The following is a 19,284-nucleotide window of genomic DNA, read 5'->3' on the forward strand; positions in this document are numbered from 1 at the left end:
AATTTTTCATTTTCATCTAAATTATGGCCCTAGTTGATCTGATCCCTTGAAAGTTTTGTATAACCTTTTAATTTTTTAATTTAAATTCTAATTATAATAATGCATATATAACTTCGAAAAACCACAAATAAATGTCTAAAGAAAAAGGATAATATTAAGCTCTAAGTCCAAACTAAATAATATAAATATATTACAAATAAAACATAAATTTGTATTAAAAAATAAAATATAAATGATACAAGTCTAAGTTATTCTCATCCAAAATATAAATATTATTTAGTTCCCATCATCATATATACACAAGGAGGAGGAAAACAAAGGAGTTTGAGTTTCAACAAAAAAAAAAAAAACAGTCCAGCAAAGAATAGGATGCTCATAAAACAATCTAAAATTAACTTATTCTTTTCTCTGCCTTCACAGAACTAGATAATTTAGAATGCCAAGAATGATACTAGATAATTTAAAATGCCAATAATGATGCGGGCAATACATATGCAAGAAAACCTCTTGGTAAAGACTCTTTGACCACGTGTGCTGGAACATTTGAAAAGAAAATATAAAAATATCTATTATGAAAAAGACATTCATGACAGAAACATTATTTTTACTAGTATTCAAAGTATTCTTATTGATCAATATCTCCAATCAAAAATTAACTTTTTGACTCAAAAGGATGATAGAACTAAAGCTAATAAATGCTCTCCTATATGATAGATGGGTTAGGTTGGATATAGAGGGTTCCATCAACATTTGTAACTTTTTGTGGTGGTCTTATCTGGGATAAACAAGAAAATTGAATTAAAGATTTTTTCAAATATCTAAAATATTATCCAAGTATGACAGGTGAACTTATGGACATCTTAAAAGGACTTAATATCTATTGGACTGAAAAGTTTGACAAAGTTAACGTCTACTTTGACTTTATTGAAACTCTTTCATTAATTCGCAATGAATTTTTTATTAATCACCTACCTTTTACTGCTGTCAATAAAATCAAAGATCTCATTATGCATAATTGGACTATAACTTTTGATCATGTCTTCAGAGAAGCAAACAATTGTGCGGATTGGTTGAGTCACCAAACCTCTATCGATAATTTAAATGTTATTATTTTTGATACTGTACCTCTTGATTGTAGAAATCATTTGTATGCTAATATAACTCATCATGTCGATTAGCACGGTTTATTAATGGCTTTCCATTAAAAAAAAAAAAGAATAGGATGCTTTGGTTGTAAGTTGGGCAAATTTCATTAAACCACCCAGAGCAAATTTATTTAAAGTTAGCTCCTCTAAAATTTTAAAACATCAACTTAGTCCCTATGGGTCTGGGCAAAATTAAAATTGAGTTTTTGAGGGAAATGATACAAATATCCCCAATTTCTTATGTCAGTTGTTTATTTTGCATACGGGCCTTATTCATTTTTCTTATACGAGTTGCTTTTGCGCATAATTTAATTTGTTTATATTCGTAGTGATATTATGTTATCAATGAGAATTATAAATTTTACTTACGTTATATTAATTGTTTATTTTTTCTATAAAAATTATTTATACTTCACTTGTTTTTACTCATATTAGTATAATACTATTAATGAAAGTTTTAATTTTTTCCTACATCAATTATTCATTTTTATATATTAATTATTTATTTTTCATACATCAGTTGTTTTTTATTTAAAAAAATTGGGGTTATTTGTGTCATTTCTCTCAAAAACTGAATTTCAATTTAGCTCAAATGAGGTGCACAGGAACTCTAAACTGATGTTTTAAAATTTGAAGAGGTTAACTATAAATAAATCAGTTTAGTGGGGAGTTTAATGAAATCTTTCCTGGTATGTTTTGCTTTGGTTTAGAAAACAGTCAAATAAACTTACAGGCTAATTTAAGCTTGATCTCGTCTTTATGAGCTTATTCAAAAAGCTCCTCTACCAAAATATGTTATTTTTCAAAGCCTGAGTTTTGCGGGAATGACCTAAACAGACAGTGGGATTTAGTTTGTGTTCAAACGCCAAAGCAATTTAGGTAATTTGTGGGAAAACTCATAGGAGATGGGAAGAGGATAATGGAAATTAGAAAAGGAAGGCTGTTCCAATAAACCTGGGGCGAGGTTCTCTCCCCTCCATCACCCCATTATTAGCTCTACGTTCTCACTTTCACTTTCTCTCTCTCTTTCCATTCAATCCTTTCCCTCTTTCTTTTTTCTATTTGGTTTTTGTTTTCTCTATCGTTACTCTATTACACCTCTCCATCATGCATGCAATCCGGCCCCTTCTTTCCACAGAATGTGAGACAGAATCCTAACAAACACAAACTTGGTTTGCATGTTTCGGTTCATCGTCTCTCCAACGTCTCATCATCAAATAACTCCATTCAGAGGGATTAATCAGAGGAAGAGGTCAGAACAATGTTGCAGCGAGCAGCGAGCAATGCATATTCGTGGTGGTGGGCCAGCCATATCAGAACAAAGCAATCAAAATGGATGGAACAGCACCTTCAAGGTCATCTCTTTCTCTTCCTTTACATTTTCCTGAATGATTATCAGTATCTTGCATTCTTTTCATTTTTCTTTAGCGTCAAAGATATAGAAATGCCATTGGCTTCTTGTTTCATGTCATTTCATGTCTTGAGGCACACTATTTCTGCTTTAATTTTATCTCGTTTTCTTTTTGCCTTAGAATTGTATTGTACTTGCTTCGTATTATTTATTTGGCCGGGGGAAAATTCTTTGCTCAGACCTTCTTGAGGTTAATAAATCATTGCCTGTATATTAGAGGGTCAAACCTGATGCAATGATGGGCATAAATTCACCTAGTGTACGAGTCAGAATTCCCATATTATTCCATTCACCTGATTCAGAACTCACATCTTATTTTAATTGTAAACTTAGAACTGAAATGCCAACTTAAGCTTAACAATTAAAAATTATCCATTTTGTGGATTTTGTATATCCTATATTCCTGGCAAAACTGATTATGGTGACCAAAACTCCAGATTTCCAGGAGAAAGTGGAAGTTGTTATGAAACTCTTGCAGGAAGATGGAGATTCCTTTGCCAAGAGAGCAGAAATGTATTACAAAGGCAGGCCTGAACTAATTAATTTTGTGGAAGAATCATACCGGGCTTACCGAGCTTTAGCCGAGCGATATGATCACATATCAAAAGAGTTACAAAATGCCAACAACACCATTGCTTCTATCTGTCCAGAGCAAGTGCCATTTATGGAAGAAGATTATGAGGATGGTTCACCCAAAGCTCCCAGAAAAGCACCAGGAGGGTTGAAACCTAGCAATGCTGCTCCAAAGGTTCCAAAACCACCACGAAAAGATTTAAAAACAGTCATATCGTCGGCCACAAAAAAGTTTTGTACCAAGAAGGTAGTCACTAAAACGAGTGGTCCAAAAGAACGTATCAAATCTGGACTGAACAAAAAGGAGGCACTTGAAGAAATTGACAAGCTCCAGAAACAGATTCTGACACTACAAACCGTTAAAGAGTTTGTGAAGAGCACTTATGATAATGCCATTCAAAAGTACTGGGACACTGAGGAGGAGATCAAAGGATTGCAAGAGAGAGTTTCCCTTTTGCAGGATGAATTTGGTGAAGGTATGGTCATTGAAGATGATGTAGCTCGTCGTTTGATGACAGAAGCAGCTCTTAAAACTTGCCAAGAGACATTGGCTCGTTTGCGTGTGAAACAAGAAAGATCATTTGATGAAACCAAAATTGAGACCAAAAGAGTAAAGGCAGTCAGGGAAAAGTTGGAGTCTCTCATGCACAAGTTACATTATGATGATCAGATCAGTAGAACAGAGCCAAGGGCAAGGAAAAATGTGAAACAAATTGTAAAGGACTTGGATGAAGATATAGAGAGAATGAATCAACAGAGACAAGAGTTGCAGCTATTACAGAACCAGATTAAAGAACAACTTGCGACTGGCTCTTCTGCATCTGGTAGTGTGACAGAAATGGCAGAGAAGATTGACGAGCTTGTGAATAAAGTAATAAGCCTAGAAACTTCAGTTTCCTCCCATGATGCTCTGGTAACAAGATTAAAAGCAGAAACTGATGATCTTCAATCCCAGATTGTAACTCTAGAAGATGACAAGGCAGCGATTGATGAGAAAAATGATTTGACAACCAAGCTCAGAGAAATGGATGAAAAGATGATGGGCATACAAGATCTCAACGAAATGGTTGAAACCCAGAATACAGATCTCCAAAGCAATTTTACTAAAGTGCTTTGTGATCTTGATCATCTTTCTGAGGATGTTCCGAATGTGAAGCCAGATAAGAGGGATGAGATCCCGGATTCATCAAAGAGAGAAAGTGAATCATCAGGTGTAGCTGTATCAGAACATGTAGTTCAAAGACAAGATGCAGTGAATCAAGAAAACGTCTTAATAAATGATTCAGAGTCAGAAAAGAAGCCTAAGGTCTCTGGTTCGGTGGATAATGATATGCAGAAAGAAAACAAGATTGGAGTAGGTGAATTTGCAGATAATAATGTGCAGATAGAAAACAAAATTAATGACTTAGGCTTGGGGGATAATGATGTGCAGAAAGAAAACAAGATTGAAGTCGCTGATTTTTCAGATAATGATGTGCAGAAAGATAACAAAATTAATGACATAGGCTTGAGGGATAATAATGTGCAGAAAGATGAAGAAACTAATGTCACAGCTTTGGTGGATAATGATGTGAAGAAGGATAACGAAATAAAGGTCACAGATTCACTTGAAAACGGAGCAAAGTCACATGATAAGCTTAAGGTCATGGAATCTTCAGAAAAAGCAGAGGCGTCTTCAACAGGAGGCCTGTCTCCATTTAATGCAATTAAATCGCACTTGACAAATGTCATTGCATTAACACCAATGAAACCCAAAGAACAAGAAAAGAATCCAAATACTGGCAACAGTGATGCACTAGCAAGATCTGCTTCAAGTATCACCTCAGGAGATCAGGATCTCAGCCAACAAAAGGAAGGTGAGAAGGCAAATAGTAATTCTGAGAGTTCTGGAAAGCAGCAGGAAAGGAATGCAACCCAATCTTCATCGAATACTGAGAATGCCGACGAAGTTCATTCGCAGGAGCAGGTCGCAGCTTTGGTGGATAATGATGTGAAGAAGGATAACGAAATAAAGGTCTCAGATTCACTTGAAAACGAAGCAAAATCAGATGATAAGCTTAAGGTCATGGAATCATCAGAAAAAGTAGAGGCATCTTCAACGGGAGGCCAGTCTCCATTTAATGTAATTAGATCACATTTAACAAATTTCATTGCATTAACGCCAATGAAACCCAAAGAACAAGAAAAGACTCCAAATACTAGCAACAGTGATACACTAGCAAGATCTGCTTCAAGTATCACCGCAAGAGATCAGGATCTCAGCCAACACAAGGAAACTGAGGAGGCAAATAGTAATTCTGAGCAGGAAAAAAATGCAACTCAATCTTCATCGAAGACTGAGAATGCCCGTGAAGTTCATTCGCAGGAGCAGGTAACAGCAGAAGAAGATGAACCTAATTGGCGGCAACTGTTTATGGATGGAATGAAGGATAAGGAGAAACTTCTCCTGACAGAATATACGAATATTCTCAGGAATTACAAAGAGATGAAGAAGACTCTCAGTGAGTTAGAGAAGCAAAATCAGGAAATACTCTTTGACACATCATTGAAACTAAAAGAAATGAAGTCTTCCACTACCTTGAAAGATGAAGAGATTAAACTCTTGCGTCGGAAGCTCGGCCTCATGGAGAGAAGTTTGGAAGGAAATGAAGACTCGGAAGAATTAAGAGCAATAAAAGAGCCCGTAAAGAAAGAAGAAGAAGAAGATGATGATGATGTTGTAAAAATATTGAAAGTTCACCAGCCTGACTCTACATCAGCTATAGAAGAGAAGTTCCGTCGGCGCATTGACGAACTTCTAGAGGAGAACTTGGGTTTCTGGTTGAAGTTCAGCACTACTTTCACTGAGATTCAAAGATTCCAAACCACTATAAGAGATTTGCAATCGGATGTATCAAAGCTTGAGGAAAATGGGAAATCAGAGAGTGTCAGACAATCTGTAAAATCAGAGGCACGACCAATTTTCAAACATCTTGTAGAGATCCAAACTGAGTTATCAGTTTGGTTGGAGAAGAGTGCATCTCTGAAAGAAGAACTTCAACACAGATCCTCATCCTTGTGTGGAATCCAAGAAGAGATAACAAAGGCCTTGAAAGCCAGCGCAGAAGACTACGACTTCAAGTTTACGAGCTATCAAGCTGCCAAGTTCCAAGGTGAGGTTCTGAACATGAAACAAGAGAACAAAAAGGTTGCTGATGAACTTCAAGCAGGCCTAGATCATGTATCAGCTCTGCAATCTGAAGTTGAGAAGGTTCTTGCAAAAATGGGCGAAGACTTCGGCTTCACAAGTTCAAAGAAACAACAAAACACAGAGATGAGACATTCGGACAGTAGTGGTAGTGATAGTGGTAGAGGTAATCGTTCACAGGTTCCTTTGGGAGCATTTATCTTTGGGGTTAAACCAAAGAAACAAAAACATTCGATCTTCTCTGGCATTAGCCCTGGAATGCATAAGAAGTGCCGAGCTGCCATGAAAGGACACTATTTGTAAATACCTTGCAGTGTCTCTTCGATTTTTGTTTTTTCTGTATCTCATGCAAAATTTTGGTTGGTTTCATTTTAGGTAGTGTTTCAAACAGTCCTTTCTAAATAGGGAAAGATGTGGATTTTAGCTTGTTTGTAAGTCAGCAGGAGTATGATTGAATGTAGGCATCAGCTTGCAATTACATGTATTTTATGCAATTTTGCGTCGCATATCATTTATATTCCTTTTCAAAATAAAGCAATGACATTCGGTGAAGTATCTTTGATTTTATATTGTCTCGGATTTCGGAGCCTACCCCTAGGCATGGGAAAATAATTTACAGTAATTCTTGGCAAAAAAATTTTATGTTTCGTTCACGGTTAACATGAAGAAAATAGGGACAGGGTAGAAAGAAGGAAAAAGTGAAGAGAAAATGTTTGTTTTTTATTATCTTTAGAGACAATTGGTACAAGGAACGTTTTTAGAACCTAACTAGATATTAAATGGAAAAGTTTAACAGTTTACGATTCGTATGATCCAATCAGGTGGATCAATGATTCAATCGATAATATAATAATTAAATAAAAATAATATTAAATATATATATAAAATACATACAAGAAAAAAATCTATAATATGTTTATAAAATAACACAATGACTGTAAATTAATAACATTATTAGTTATAATTTTATAATTTGTTAAATATAAGTAGATTTTGATAAAATTATATATGAATAGATTTAAAAGCATTTGTATTTACATCTATAATTATCAACATCTTTATAAAAAAACTGTCTCAGATCATATTTCATACATATGAATTATCCAAAAATAAAATTAACTTTGAATAGGATCTAATTTTTAAATTTTTTTATTTTTTTAAAATTTTTTAAGCTTTTTTAACATTATATTTAACTCCACTTTCTAGCTCAATGATGACTTAATGCCAATCCAATTTGATTCAACTATAAAAATAATTTTTTGATTCAAATCATGTCGTTGGTGGCACTAGTTGATAATCCAATCGTTTGGTTCGATTTTTAAATCTTCAAGGATAAGTGAATTTTCTTTTTTAATTTTTAAATCTTAGTTTTATATTAATTTAAGAAATAACTAAAATATTAACTTTAATAATTATTTATCATCAAAGACTTTCATCTCCACACCTCATTTTGTCCTGATTTACCATGACCTTCCTAGCATACATGTGAAGTTCTTGGCTGTAGATTGTAAAATAGTCACAACGTCAATTACGGGCAGCTGAAGAAATGGAGTCGCAAGGGAGAGTAGGGGATGTTGGGGGTAATAATAATTCTGAACGAGTTTCTCTTCAAAATCTCTCCACCATGGGTGAAAAAATTTAGGGAACAAATGCCGGCCCCATGACTCAATTCCTCTCCCATTTTTCTTTTCCTCCTAATTTCCCTTGCTATCGGAACAATAAAAGCTTTCTCCACCATTTTCTCCTCTAGTTTTCCCATCCAAATGTCACAATATCATGGCTGGTGTAAGGCGTCCAACATAAAATTATGAAATATATGAATATTTTACAATAAAAAGGAACTCTAATATAATAAGCTTCTATATTGTCTTGCTGACATCAAAATTTATCTGACAAGAATGATCAACTGCAGGCGAATGAATGACTACGAAGAATACGAATTTCATAGCAACCAACCAATTAAACAACAATAGAACACACCAGCTATACCGCATCAGCACTTGAATCTCTCATGAAGGCTGATTCTAAACGGGCGACAAATTTTGTGGTCATAACAGGTCGGATCACCTTCCAGCAGATGGCTGTCTGACTGCCTTGCTTTTTCCAAAAGCAACTGTGTCATAACATGCGTCGTTACTCACGGAATTTAAACCAATATCATTCTAGATCATGGCTGATATTTTCTCTCTAGACTCAATCAAGCAGATCTCTGTCTACATGCCAAGAGCTTGAGAAAAAAGGTGATGAAACACGTCATCTAGATTGTATTATTGCAGTACCTCCAAAAACATGGAAAAATTGGACCAAGTTACTCAAGTAATTTCACTTTCCCTTGTCGGCATCTTGTGGGAACTGAACCCCCATGAGCCCAAGCAAATTGGATGCGGGACCTGGAAGCCCTTGCTGGGAAGAAAAGGAATCCAGGAAGCTTTTTACCAAATTCAGATCTACATCTACGGGAGAAAAATCTTCATCCATATTTTCCGTGGTATTTGACGTTCCCTGCATATTAACTTCAAAAGTAAATCATACATTCAACTGCATTCAGCATTTTAACGGTTGTAAAACTTTGCTGAACAAAATATAGAAGCTGAAATTTCAGGTGCTCTATGTTTTTCCCCCTCATCACACGTGAATGAGGGAAAAGGGTAAACAAAAATTACTCTCTTGGTGACAAATCAATACCAAGTTGAGACATGTTTTTGGCAAACATGCTTACCTTTTGGCTTTGTGAGGCCAAGTAAAAATTATGCCATAAGAAATTTAGTAAAATTTCTCTACATGCAAACAAGCAAAATACCTCATCTTTCTTGGGAAGTTGTTCATTAGCACGGACGAAACTTCTTCCAAGGGTAGTTGCCTTCAGTTCTTCATTCATAGCATCAGAATAGGACTGCACGAAAGTATCCCCACCATCTTCGTTGTCAGGTTCAACCATGTCACCCTCATCAGAATCATCTACACAATTATTCATAAAACGTGAGAAACCCTGTGAGATATGATGGGGGCAGACATACACGACTGATTGCTCACATATTTGATTAATTTCCCGTAAGGAAATCATTACACTTCTTGCTTACCTGCGTGCTAAAACAGGCTGCACGCCTTGATCTCAATTAAATACTGATTTTTATTCCAAAACGATTACACAACAACTTCTAGCACTTGGTTAAATACACTGAATGCCGCTCAAAACATTCTTGCAATTAAGCTCAAGACATAGTGCCATTCTAAGTCCTTATTCACACTTCAGAGAAGTTTGGATATCATGCCTGAATGAAGAGAAAAAAAATGACACCAAATTCTGGCATTTTCTTTCAGCACTTAGTTTCATAGTTTGAAATATAACAATGTTTGAGATCTATTGTTTTGACTGCATTTCTATTTATTACTCAAGTACCACACCAAAATGTTTAAACCTTTTGTGATGGTTTCTTCTTTTTTTCCCCCTCCTCAGGGTATTATCTGAATCATTCCCCAAGAGGAAAAATAGTAAAAAAGAATTTTCAAACTGATGTATTATGGAGAAGCAACCGCAAAAGCTCATGCTAAGGCTGCTGCTCATCACTAAAACGAAGAGAAAAAGAGCCGGAAAATTTACATAAAAAAGATAAATAGAAGAAAGTTCAAACCTAAGTGATGCTGTGAACTAAAATGTGGATGCAATTGTGCGTGCCTATGCTAGAACATGTAAAGTGCAAGGTGTTGATTGGAGCAATACATGTTCTTTGCAGGAAAATGCTCGAGGCAAACAGTGAATAAAAAACAAAGTAAGCACATGGCTAGAGCATTTGTTTCTATAACACAAAGATCATACCCAAGTCCAGTTCAGATGAGGAGCCTTCTTCAACATCACTGTCGTCTTCTTTAACTCCTTGGTGCTTCATTATTGATTCCATGTCCTTAATGAATTGGTCCACATCAAGGTTCACTTCCTTATTCCTAAAAAGACAGGAGAGTATAAAATTAAGGAGTCATCATAGTCATCAGCAAGTAATCTTAAAAGTATCCAAAACTCCAAAATATCAAGTTGAGCACAGCCCAAATTTGTAGTTATCATGAAATAACAAGGAAAAATTATAAAGTAGTGGAATTATGAGTACTCAACACTGCACAACAAATGGTACGAGTGTTTCCAAATTTGAAAACCAAGAAAGAAAGAAAGAAAAGTGGAGGTTTATATGACATGGAATACTAGCCCCTGTACTCAGACCTCCGAGAAATAATGCCCATGGAACTCACTCAATATCTTTGGCTTGATCTCTTTAATGAAAAACGTGCCATGTCCCAAACATAACATGAAAAAGATGCACACACTATTGGTGCAGAATGAATATCAGATATATAAAAACAAGTTCATGATTAAACTAACATGCTTTCAGGAGCTTCAGCTCCCTTGTAACTTGACACTTTGTGGACAAAAGCTTGCATAGTTTTTGCTATATCACCAGGATCAAACTCTCTAGCATTAGAAACAGATGATAGATCTTGCTTCTCTTTCCCTTTCCCTTTCTTCTGTTTAAGGTCATAAAGTTCCATCTCCTTTTGTCTTTCAAGAAGAGCAGAGGTCAACTCTTCTTCTCCATTATAAAGCCATGAATCATCATCAGATGGTGGGACCTTCTGATTCTTAAAATCATCCACTGAATGTGGTAAAGCAAGAATTTCATCTATCCGTCTAACAGGAGCACTCATCAAGTCACTGCAACAAATTTTCACATTAGCATATAATAAAAAAGAAACCAAGACTAAGTCGTGAGCTAAAAGCACAAAACATACCCCACGGAACTCAACCCCCACCCCCCTTTCTTTTTTTTCCCAAGGGGAATAGGAAGCCGACTTTGAGATTATGAACCATGTATGTGGATTCTCTCAAGGTGAAATTTCCTCAGATCTATCTCAATTCTAATTTCTAATCATTAGATCAATCTAAATGGTTTAGATTGATCAATTTTACATATTTGTAATTCAAAAAAAAAAAAGGGAAAGAAATAGATATTGCATCCTTCTGATTTAGGGGGGTCAAAAAGATAACAACAACTCGGATCAAGCCAACGAATATAAATTAGAATTGAGACAAATGGAGAGAATTCCAAAAGAAGATCCAAATTCTATAACACAGAGACCAAATTGTTAAACAAGCCAAATACAAATCATTCCCAAATTTGAATTAAGTTCAAAAATCTATACTGCCCCAGAGCCTACTTCTCCCCAAACACTCATTACGTTATAACTCTCTGAAAAACCCATTTGAATTGACGGCTTTCTTCAGATACAATGGCATATCTTCATTTTATTGGTCCTGACTTAGTATATTTCAGTGGTACTGGTAAATGTCAACAAGGAGGACATACCTGACTCTAGAGTACAAGGAATTGTTTCTATAATACTCCTCGGCATTTTGCATTAACCTCTGATACTCTTTGGAACCTGGAAGCAGCCCTTGGAAATAACCACTCCTCTCCAGAGTCTGCTTAAACGCCTCCCACGTGCTCCCTTTCCCTTCCACTCCATCACGCTTCCGCTGCTGATACATCATCTCGAACCCACAAGCTATTTTCATACCCAACTCTGCTTCCATGTACACCGACAAGTCGCTCCTACTCGGCATTGGAAAACATTTTGGCGCTTGAAACGTTTGCTGCACTAATTGTGCATACATGGCCTAGACATCTTCACAGAAACACAGACCATTTCTTCATCTTTCCCTCTACCCAAGAATTTCTCCATGGTCGCCGCAAACTTCATGGTATCAATATCCCTGTCATAAAACCCCTCCACAGCAAGCGAAATCATGCAAGGCTCCTGCTTCAAAACCTGCGCAACTGAAACGGGAACCCTGACCTAACCCTATGCATATTCTTCCTCGCTCTATCCGGGTAATCCGAAATCTTTTTTTTAACCGCCTTCTGAACCGACTCCGACGATCTCGATTCGGCTCCACAGCGGACCAAAAATTTCAATGAATCAGCCAAACTGGGGCTCGGAAGCCGATTACGCGGAACAATATGAAGGTCACCTTGGCGAATGAAGACACGATTGAGGCTATTATCGGGGTTAACCCCAGCGAGGGAGATGGAAAAGCTGCCTCAATGAGCAAGAACTCGCCATCAGTGTCCCAAACTCTGATGGAGAGAGAGGGGAAGTGAAGAGAGATTTGGAATAGAAGGAAGACGGTGAACCACTCGTCCTCGAGGTTGTCACCGAAGCGAACCTTGCCATGGAGATGAGGGAGGTCGGAGGAGCAGAAACAAGAGGATTTGGGAGTAGAAGAGAGGGAAAGAGTGAAGGGCTCGTGCTGCCAGATGTAGTCAGTGGTGAAGGAGGAGAGAGATTGAATGATTTGAAGGTGAAGGGATTGGAGGGAGGACTGATCATTGGGGGTAGTGGGGTTGAGTATTAAGTCGGGAAAAATGGCATAGAAGACGGTGTCGTCAGGAAGCCTGGAGCTTTTCTGGGAGAAGATAGAGGACGAAGTAAACGACGACGACTTATCAGCTGCCGCCGCCATGGTCTCGACTCTCGCCATTGTGATGACCACTGCTTCTACTTCTTTCCTGAATTTTCGCTATTCGTTGATGATGTTGTAGTCGGTCGTTTCAGGAATGCATGCGCGCTATAGTGGACTGGAGCGACAGGATGCAACAAGGCAAAGGTGTCTCTCCAGCAGAACGACTTGTCCAGTAACCTGCAGAAAATATCATTCATAACATGTTAACTATTGACTATTAACTATTGTTTTAAAAACCAAACAATTTAATAAAAATAATATTATGTATAAAAAACTAAAATATTAATTTGACAAAAAAACATCACAATATTAATGAACGGGTTTCTCCCCTCCTCTCAATCCCATACCCTCATTAAATTTAAACTATTCAAATTAAATTTAAATAATTTAAATTAAATATTTTAATTTTAATTTTATATTTATTAAAATAAAAAATTATAAAATTTTATTTAAATTTAATTATAAATCTGGACAGTCCAAATTTAATATAAATGATCAAATTTTAATATTAAAATTTTTTATAATTTTAATATTAAATTTATATTGTTCAAGGTATATTTGAATGGTCCATTTATAAAATAATTATTAAATATAATCGTCAATCTAAGTAGTTCTTATTTAATATATATAATTTAAATTTAATATTAATTTTTAATGTTCTTAAGGAAAAAAATTTTGCCTTTTGCTTGCATTTTGTTATAGGTTTTTCATATTTTTTTATATTATAAGTTTCTACACTTTTATTTTTAAATATTCTAGATCTTTACAAGATTTCTATATGTTTTTCAAAAACAAACCTAAAACATCAAAAGATAAAAGTGTAAAAACTTAAAACATTAAAAAAAAGTGCAAAGATATGTAATAAAATGGAAGGACTTAAAATTATGTTTTCTCAATTTTTAACATTCAATTTGAATTACTTATATTAAATCTAACTCATATTAGTAATAAAATATGTTTATTAAAAAAATTTATAATTTATTTAATAAATAAAAATAAATAAATATTTTAACTTTAGACCGTTGAAATTAAAACTAAACAGACCAATGGCAGTGGAAGGAATAAAACTCCGATATTAACACCAAATATGTCACACCCTCAACAGTGGCACGATTCATAAGCCTAATCAAAATATGTGTGTGTGCATTCTTAATTACAATTAGAAAAAATTCAATAAATCTTTTTCCAAGTCAAATAAAAAAATATATTTAAAATAATTAAACAATTCAACAAAACAAAATTCGAGAATTACCTCAATTTAGGAATAATAAAAATAAGGAGGTAAATATCTTACCTACTGTTTGGAGCAATTATGGAATATTACAAGACAATAATTCAAATTTACCATAAATTTAGCTTTACAATTATCCAACAAAGGTGCTTATAAAGTAGATGAAGGAGGTGGTAGATTCTATTATCTAAAACAAATAATTCAATAAGTACATGATAACAAGGTTGATGGTTAATAATTAAACCATAAATAATAAATAAATAACAAATTCATTTTAATTTTTTCAATATGAGAATCACACCTTGATAATTTAAAATTTTTAAAACACTTAAAGTACACATAAATCAACATGGAAACATATTTATCTATACAATACACGCTGTATATAATAGGTAAATGGTAGGAGTGTTTAACTTATACCCATTCCGATTAATTCAGTGTCGTCCCAATTATATCAAGATGGGTCTCATCCCAACTTAAAAATAATCAAGATGAGACTTTGTGGGACAGAACAGGAAAGGAGTTCGGAACGAAATGGGATACAAGATTATCATTGGAACATCCCATCCTGTCTCGAATACTATATATATTATTTTTATTTTAAAATATACATTAAATATATTAATTATATTAATATAATTTATACTAATATTAATAATATCAATTATAATTTTAATATCGGCAATTTTTATATAAAACTAAAGTTTTTATATTAATAATTTTAATGACATAAAGTAAATAGAGTAATATCTTTATTTATAATATATTAATTATATTGATGCAATTTATTCTTATATCTATTTATTTAATTAAATTTTATTTATATCGTATTTTTTTTTTATTTTTGAAAGAGTAATTAGCTTAATATATCTCAACTAAAGTAGAAGAACTATGATTTAATGTTATGCTTACCTATTATTGTTGCTCTTATAGCTTAAAAATTACTTGTAATTAATTGTGATTAGTGTAATTTAATAATTGACTTTAAATTATTGTAATTTATGTAATTGTGTTGTTTTGATTTTAAATTTAATAAGTTATATAATGTAAAATTTTAATGAATATTATTATCTAAATTTTTCTTCGACATTATCTGATTTATCAAGACGGTGGGACATCCCGATCTTGTCTCAGTCATATTGTAACACCCTTAAATTTACAGACCGATTTTTTTGCAAATTATTAAAACCATTATTATGGTAGAATTTTTTTTTTTACCATGATACATCCAAGACATACCACAGGTATTAAAATATCCCAAAAGGCAATTAAAACCATGAGGAACAGACATGATCTTCATGGCATGATATTCAAATTAGATTATAAATCAAGAGGGACAAACATAATCCTCTTGGTCATATAAATACTTTTAATAAAAAGGATTAGAGTTTAAATGCTTCTCAAAGAAGATATGTCCTAAGTTGGCACAAGATACATTGTATAATCCAAAATAAGAGGCAACGTAAAAGATGGTGTCTCATACACCATAGTTACACCTCTGGTGCTTTCTCGGCCGGACTCGCTCCTGTAAAAATGTTAACCACGGGGAATGAGACTTAAAAGTCCCAGTAATCAAAAATTAATATGTAATGATGCATGCGGATGTAACTAATCATGCGATTGCTAAGTGGGCACACAAAACATTTAACCGAATAATATTTTCAAACAAACCGAACAAGTATTTAATTGCATGACTGCACCTTATATCCTCCTTTCACCATGCTCGGACGCCAAATCACCCGGCCAAAGGTGAGTTGGACTAAGCGACACGCCACTCATTGGGTCCAATGAGGGCTTACCACGTGATAATAATTAACCGAACAGAAATTCCCATTAACACCATACATTAAAATACCCTGACAAGTCATGCATCATTCAAATATCCAAACAAAAATATATCCGAATAATAATATCTCATCATGATAAATAAAAAATAAATTTTTAACTCACTTGGCAATGATTTCATGGAAGTATATAACAGTATTTATTTCAATAATTCATAATTTTTCCAAACAACAAAACAACACATAACCATTCACAAACACACCCATCACAACACATTAATAATGGTTACCTTGTATCTTGAATAACAAGTTCCCCTTCACAACTCCTTTTTCACCACTATCTTTGTCAATATAATCTACATAATTATTTCACAATACTATATATTAATTTTACATTAAAATAAATAACTCTAATTTAAATAGTTAGAAAGTCTTAGATCTATAATCCATATTAATACTAATTTAAGATTTATGCCTCATTTAACTTCCCAAATTCTTTTCTAAAATTCTCGTACCCTAATGAACTATTAATCACTTCTAGTATCACAATTTCATCCTTCTATATTCTAAAAATTCGTCCAAAAATAAATTAAATTTTAAAATTATCCTGAAGCCTCAAATCACCTTTCCATAACCTCAAAAATACCTATTCATACTTAAATAAATATTTAATAATCATAGGTTTATCCCTACATCTCAGATTCCACATAAATTCAACCATATAGATCTAAATTTTAACTCAAAAATTCTTAAACATGAGTTTCAACCTCAAGAAAATATTTTATAATATTTATTATATCCCTAAGAATTTTAACCTATATTTTTAATCCATCATATCATCAGATTAACTATCCTATAGAAAAATTCTAATCAAAATATTTACTCTATCCTACAAAATAATCATATCACTAGAAAGCTAATATTATTTAGAAAATAACTATAAAATTAATTTTATAATTAAATAAATTTTTAAATGCTAATCTAAACAGGAAAGTTAGAACATACCTGAAAAAAAAGAAAATAATCCCCCCTTGCGAGAAAACGCCGAGCAACGTGAGAAAAAGAGAGAAAAATAATATAAAAATGGGATTGTGAGTCCCAAAATTATATTTAAAAAAAACTATAGGTTTGAATTTAATTATTCAAACCTTTGAGCCAAAAGTTGCAATTTCCTCTAAATTGCATCTTAGCCTCTCATGCTTCCTAATGCACACACCCTCTCCTTTTTATACATGAAGGCACCTCTTCTCTTCCCTCATCTAACCAATGTGGGACTTAGAAATAACAACCTTCCACCCCTCCTTTTTTTAATTCCTTCTACCTTCTCTCTTTTTTTTTAACACACACAAAAAAAATTATTTATGTATTATATCTTAACTAAATATTGCTTATGTGGTTTTAAATTTAAATTTTTAAATTCATAATTAAATACTTAATCATAATATTATTTCTAAATAACCTCAAATAATATAAATTCCTATTATTATCATTTTTTTCCTCAAAACCTAAATTTCACAATTTCTTTATTATATAAAAATCAGGATGTTACACATATCTCAATTCCTAACGAAATGGAACACAAGACAAAAATTTAGTCTCAATCTTTTTTTAGGACGAGACACAAGATATGAGTCCCGTCCCATCCTGTGAACACCCTTAGTAAATTGTACCATCAGAGATATTAACTTGATAATAAGAGTTTAATAAAAGTATTTTCTCAAAAAAAAAAAAGTTTCTTTAGAGGAACCAACATAGCACAAGATATCTGTCATAGGCACACAACTCGTAGGACAAAATCACAAATCTGGCACAATGTATACCACGAATAACAAGTGTAGCTCAAAGGCCATGAATTTGAATAATAGGCACAACATGAAGGCCACAAATAACAAGCACAACATGAATACTATGAAATACAGGTGTAGCACAAAAGCTATAAATAACAAGTGCAGACACATGGTTCACAAAGATGAGTATTCTACCAATCCAATTCAAAATTCAATTTTCCAACCTAAGATAGATGTATACTAGGAGCATTGCATTTAATTGAAAAATAATTGCATAATAAACTTCCCAATAGACTAGAATTTCACACAATACTACAATACGAATCAACATTTAGAAATGCTTGGAGCCAAGAGATAGCTAACTTTTTGTTAAAGAGCAAATCAACAACTTGGAAACAACATAATCCTATTATAACATCTTTTAATATTCTCAAATTTAGCATTACAACTTGAAGTAAAATGAATAAAATCTAGGGTTAGAATATCCTCAATCAATTGAAGAAGGTGTGAACTCCATCTCTTCCATCTCCTTCTTAGGAATCCTCCATGATCTCTAGCCTTTTATCATCATAATTAAAGCCATCAAGCTTTTCCACATCTAGATAAAACTCTTGCCTTCTCTCATAGTTGATTTGAGCCTTCAATCCTTAAATTATTTAGAAGGTTTGGACGAGATTGAGAAGAGGAGAAGAATGAAAGTAATTTCATGTGATTTAGATGAAAAATGAAAGAGATATGGATGATAGATTGGATGAAAAATTGAAGAGCAAGTGAGAAAATGAGAAAAAATGTTTGAAAATGAAAAAATAAGTGAGAGATCTGAATTGGAATGAAAATGCACAAAATTGACTAATGAAAAATGGAAAAAAAAAAAAGTAATGAAAACTTCTAAATTAGATGTGCATGGCATGATTCCTTCTGGAAAGGAACTGAGTTTTGCCTTTACTTGAACTTGTCGTTTTAATTTTCCTTCTTCTTTATGATTTTGAGCTAACACTCCATTTTAAGCTTAAACAATATTATAATATTATAAATTAATTAAAATTCTCAAAAAATTAAAATAACTCTAAATCCTCATCATCATTTAGAAAATAAATAAAACATATATATTTTAAAGTCTAAATTTAAGATAAAAATAAAAATCTTTATCAATTCAGATATTTCTCATCATTATCAAGAAATAGAATGCTAGAGTCATTAACTAATTTCTTATTAATTGGTGGCACTGGTGATGACACGCATGGCTGCAAACAAAAAATCAACAGACCAACACAAGATGGTTCATTTGACTACTAGAAAAACATTATCAAGTAGGGATTCAAACAAGAAAAAGATATAATTTGATAGCATAGATTGGAATTGAAAGACAATACAATTTGATCGAGTGTAATCTATATCTATCATATGATTTCATAAAACACAAATAATTTTTTTCCAAAACCAATTGCAATTAGAATTCCTCGGCAAAGTTAAATGACACAATCAGTCAAGCAATGATTTTCCTAACATAAAATCTAGACGTCAGTTCTACATGAGAGGCTCTCAATAAGGGACAACTAATAACAGAAAACACAGTACAAGGTCAATAAACGGTTGAACCGGTGCAGAAGAAACGGGTCGTGTGTGACGCCAGGCCATTGAGGCTGTCATCTTAG

At 33.4% G+C, this 19,284-nt stretch overlaps 2 protein-coding genes across 2 annotated transcripts; one reads left to right on the top strand and one right to left on the bottom strand.

Annotated features, from left to right (window-relative positions):
- Positions 1-2,247: 2,247 nt before the first annotated feature.
- Positions 2,248-6,772, top strand: LOC129299874 (protein NETWORKED 2D-like). Its single transcript, XM_054938349.1, has 2 exons — positions 2,248-2,500; positions 2,994-6,772. The coding sequence occupies exons 1-2, from the start codon at positions 2,407-2,409 to the stop codon at positions 6,617-6,619; spliced, it is 3,720 nt and encodes a 1,239-aa protein (XP_054794324.1). The 5' UTR covers positions 2,248-2,406; the 3' UTR covers positions 6,620-6,772.
- A 1,325-nt stretch (positions 6,773-8,097) lies between these two features.
- LOC129299873 (protein ecdysoneless homolog) lies at positions 8,098-12,986 on the bottom strand. The gene is given in 9 exon segments (XM_054938348.1): positions 8,098-8,818; positions 9,117-9,274; positions 10,134-10,258; positions 10,689-11,018; positions 11,671-11,980; positions 11,983-12,159; positions 12,162-12,378; positions 12,380-12,397; positions 12,399-12,986. Coding segments are annotated over 9 exon segments (1,962 nt in total). The 5' UTR covers positions 12,846-12,986; the 3' UTR covers positions 8,098-8,638.
- Between the last annotated feature and the right edge of the window lie 6,298 nt (positions 12,987-19,284).

Source organism: Prosopis cineraria, unplaced genomic scaffold, assembly GCF_029017545.1.
Source record: "Prosopis cineraria cultivar Desert tree isolate PC_DT_omini unplaced genomic scaffold, ASM2901754v1 PC1335, whole genome shotgun sequence".
Classification (NCBI taxonomy): domain Eukaryota; kingdom Viridiplantae; phylum Streptophyta; class Magnoliopsida; order Fabales; family Fabaceae; genus Prosopis; species Prosopis cineraria.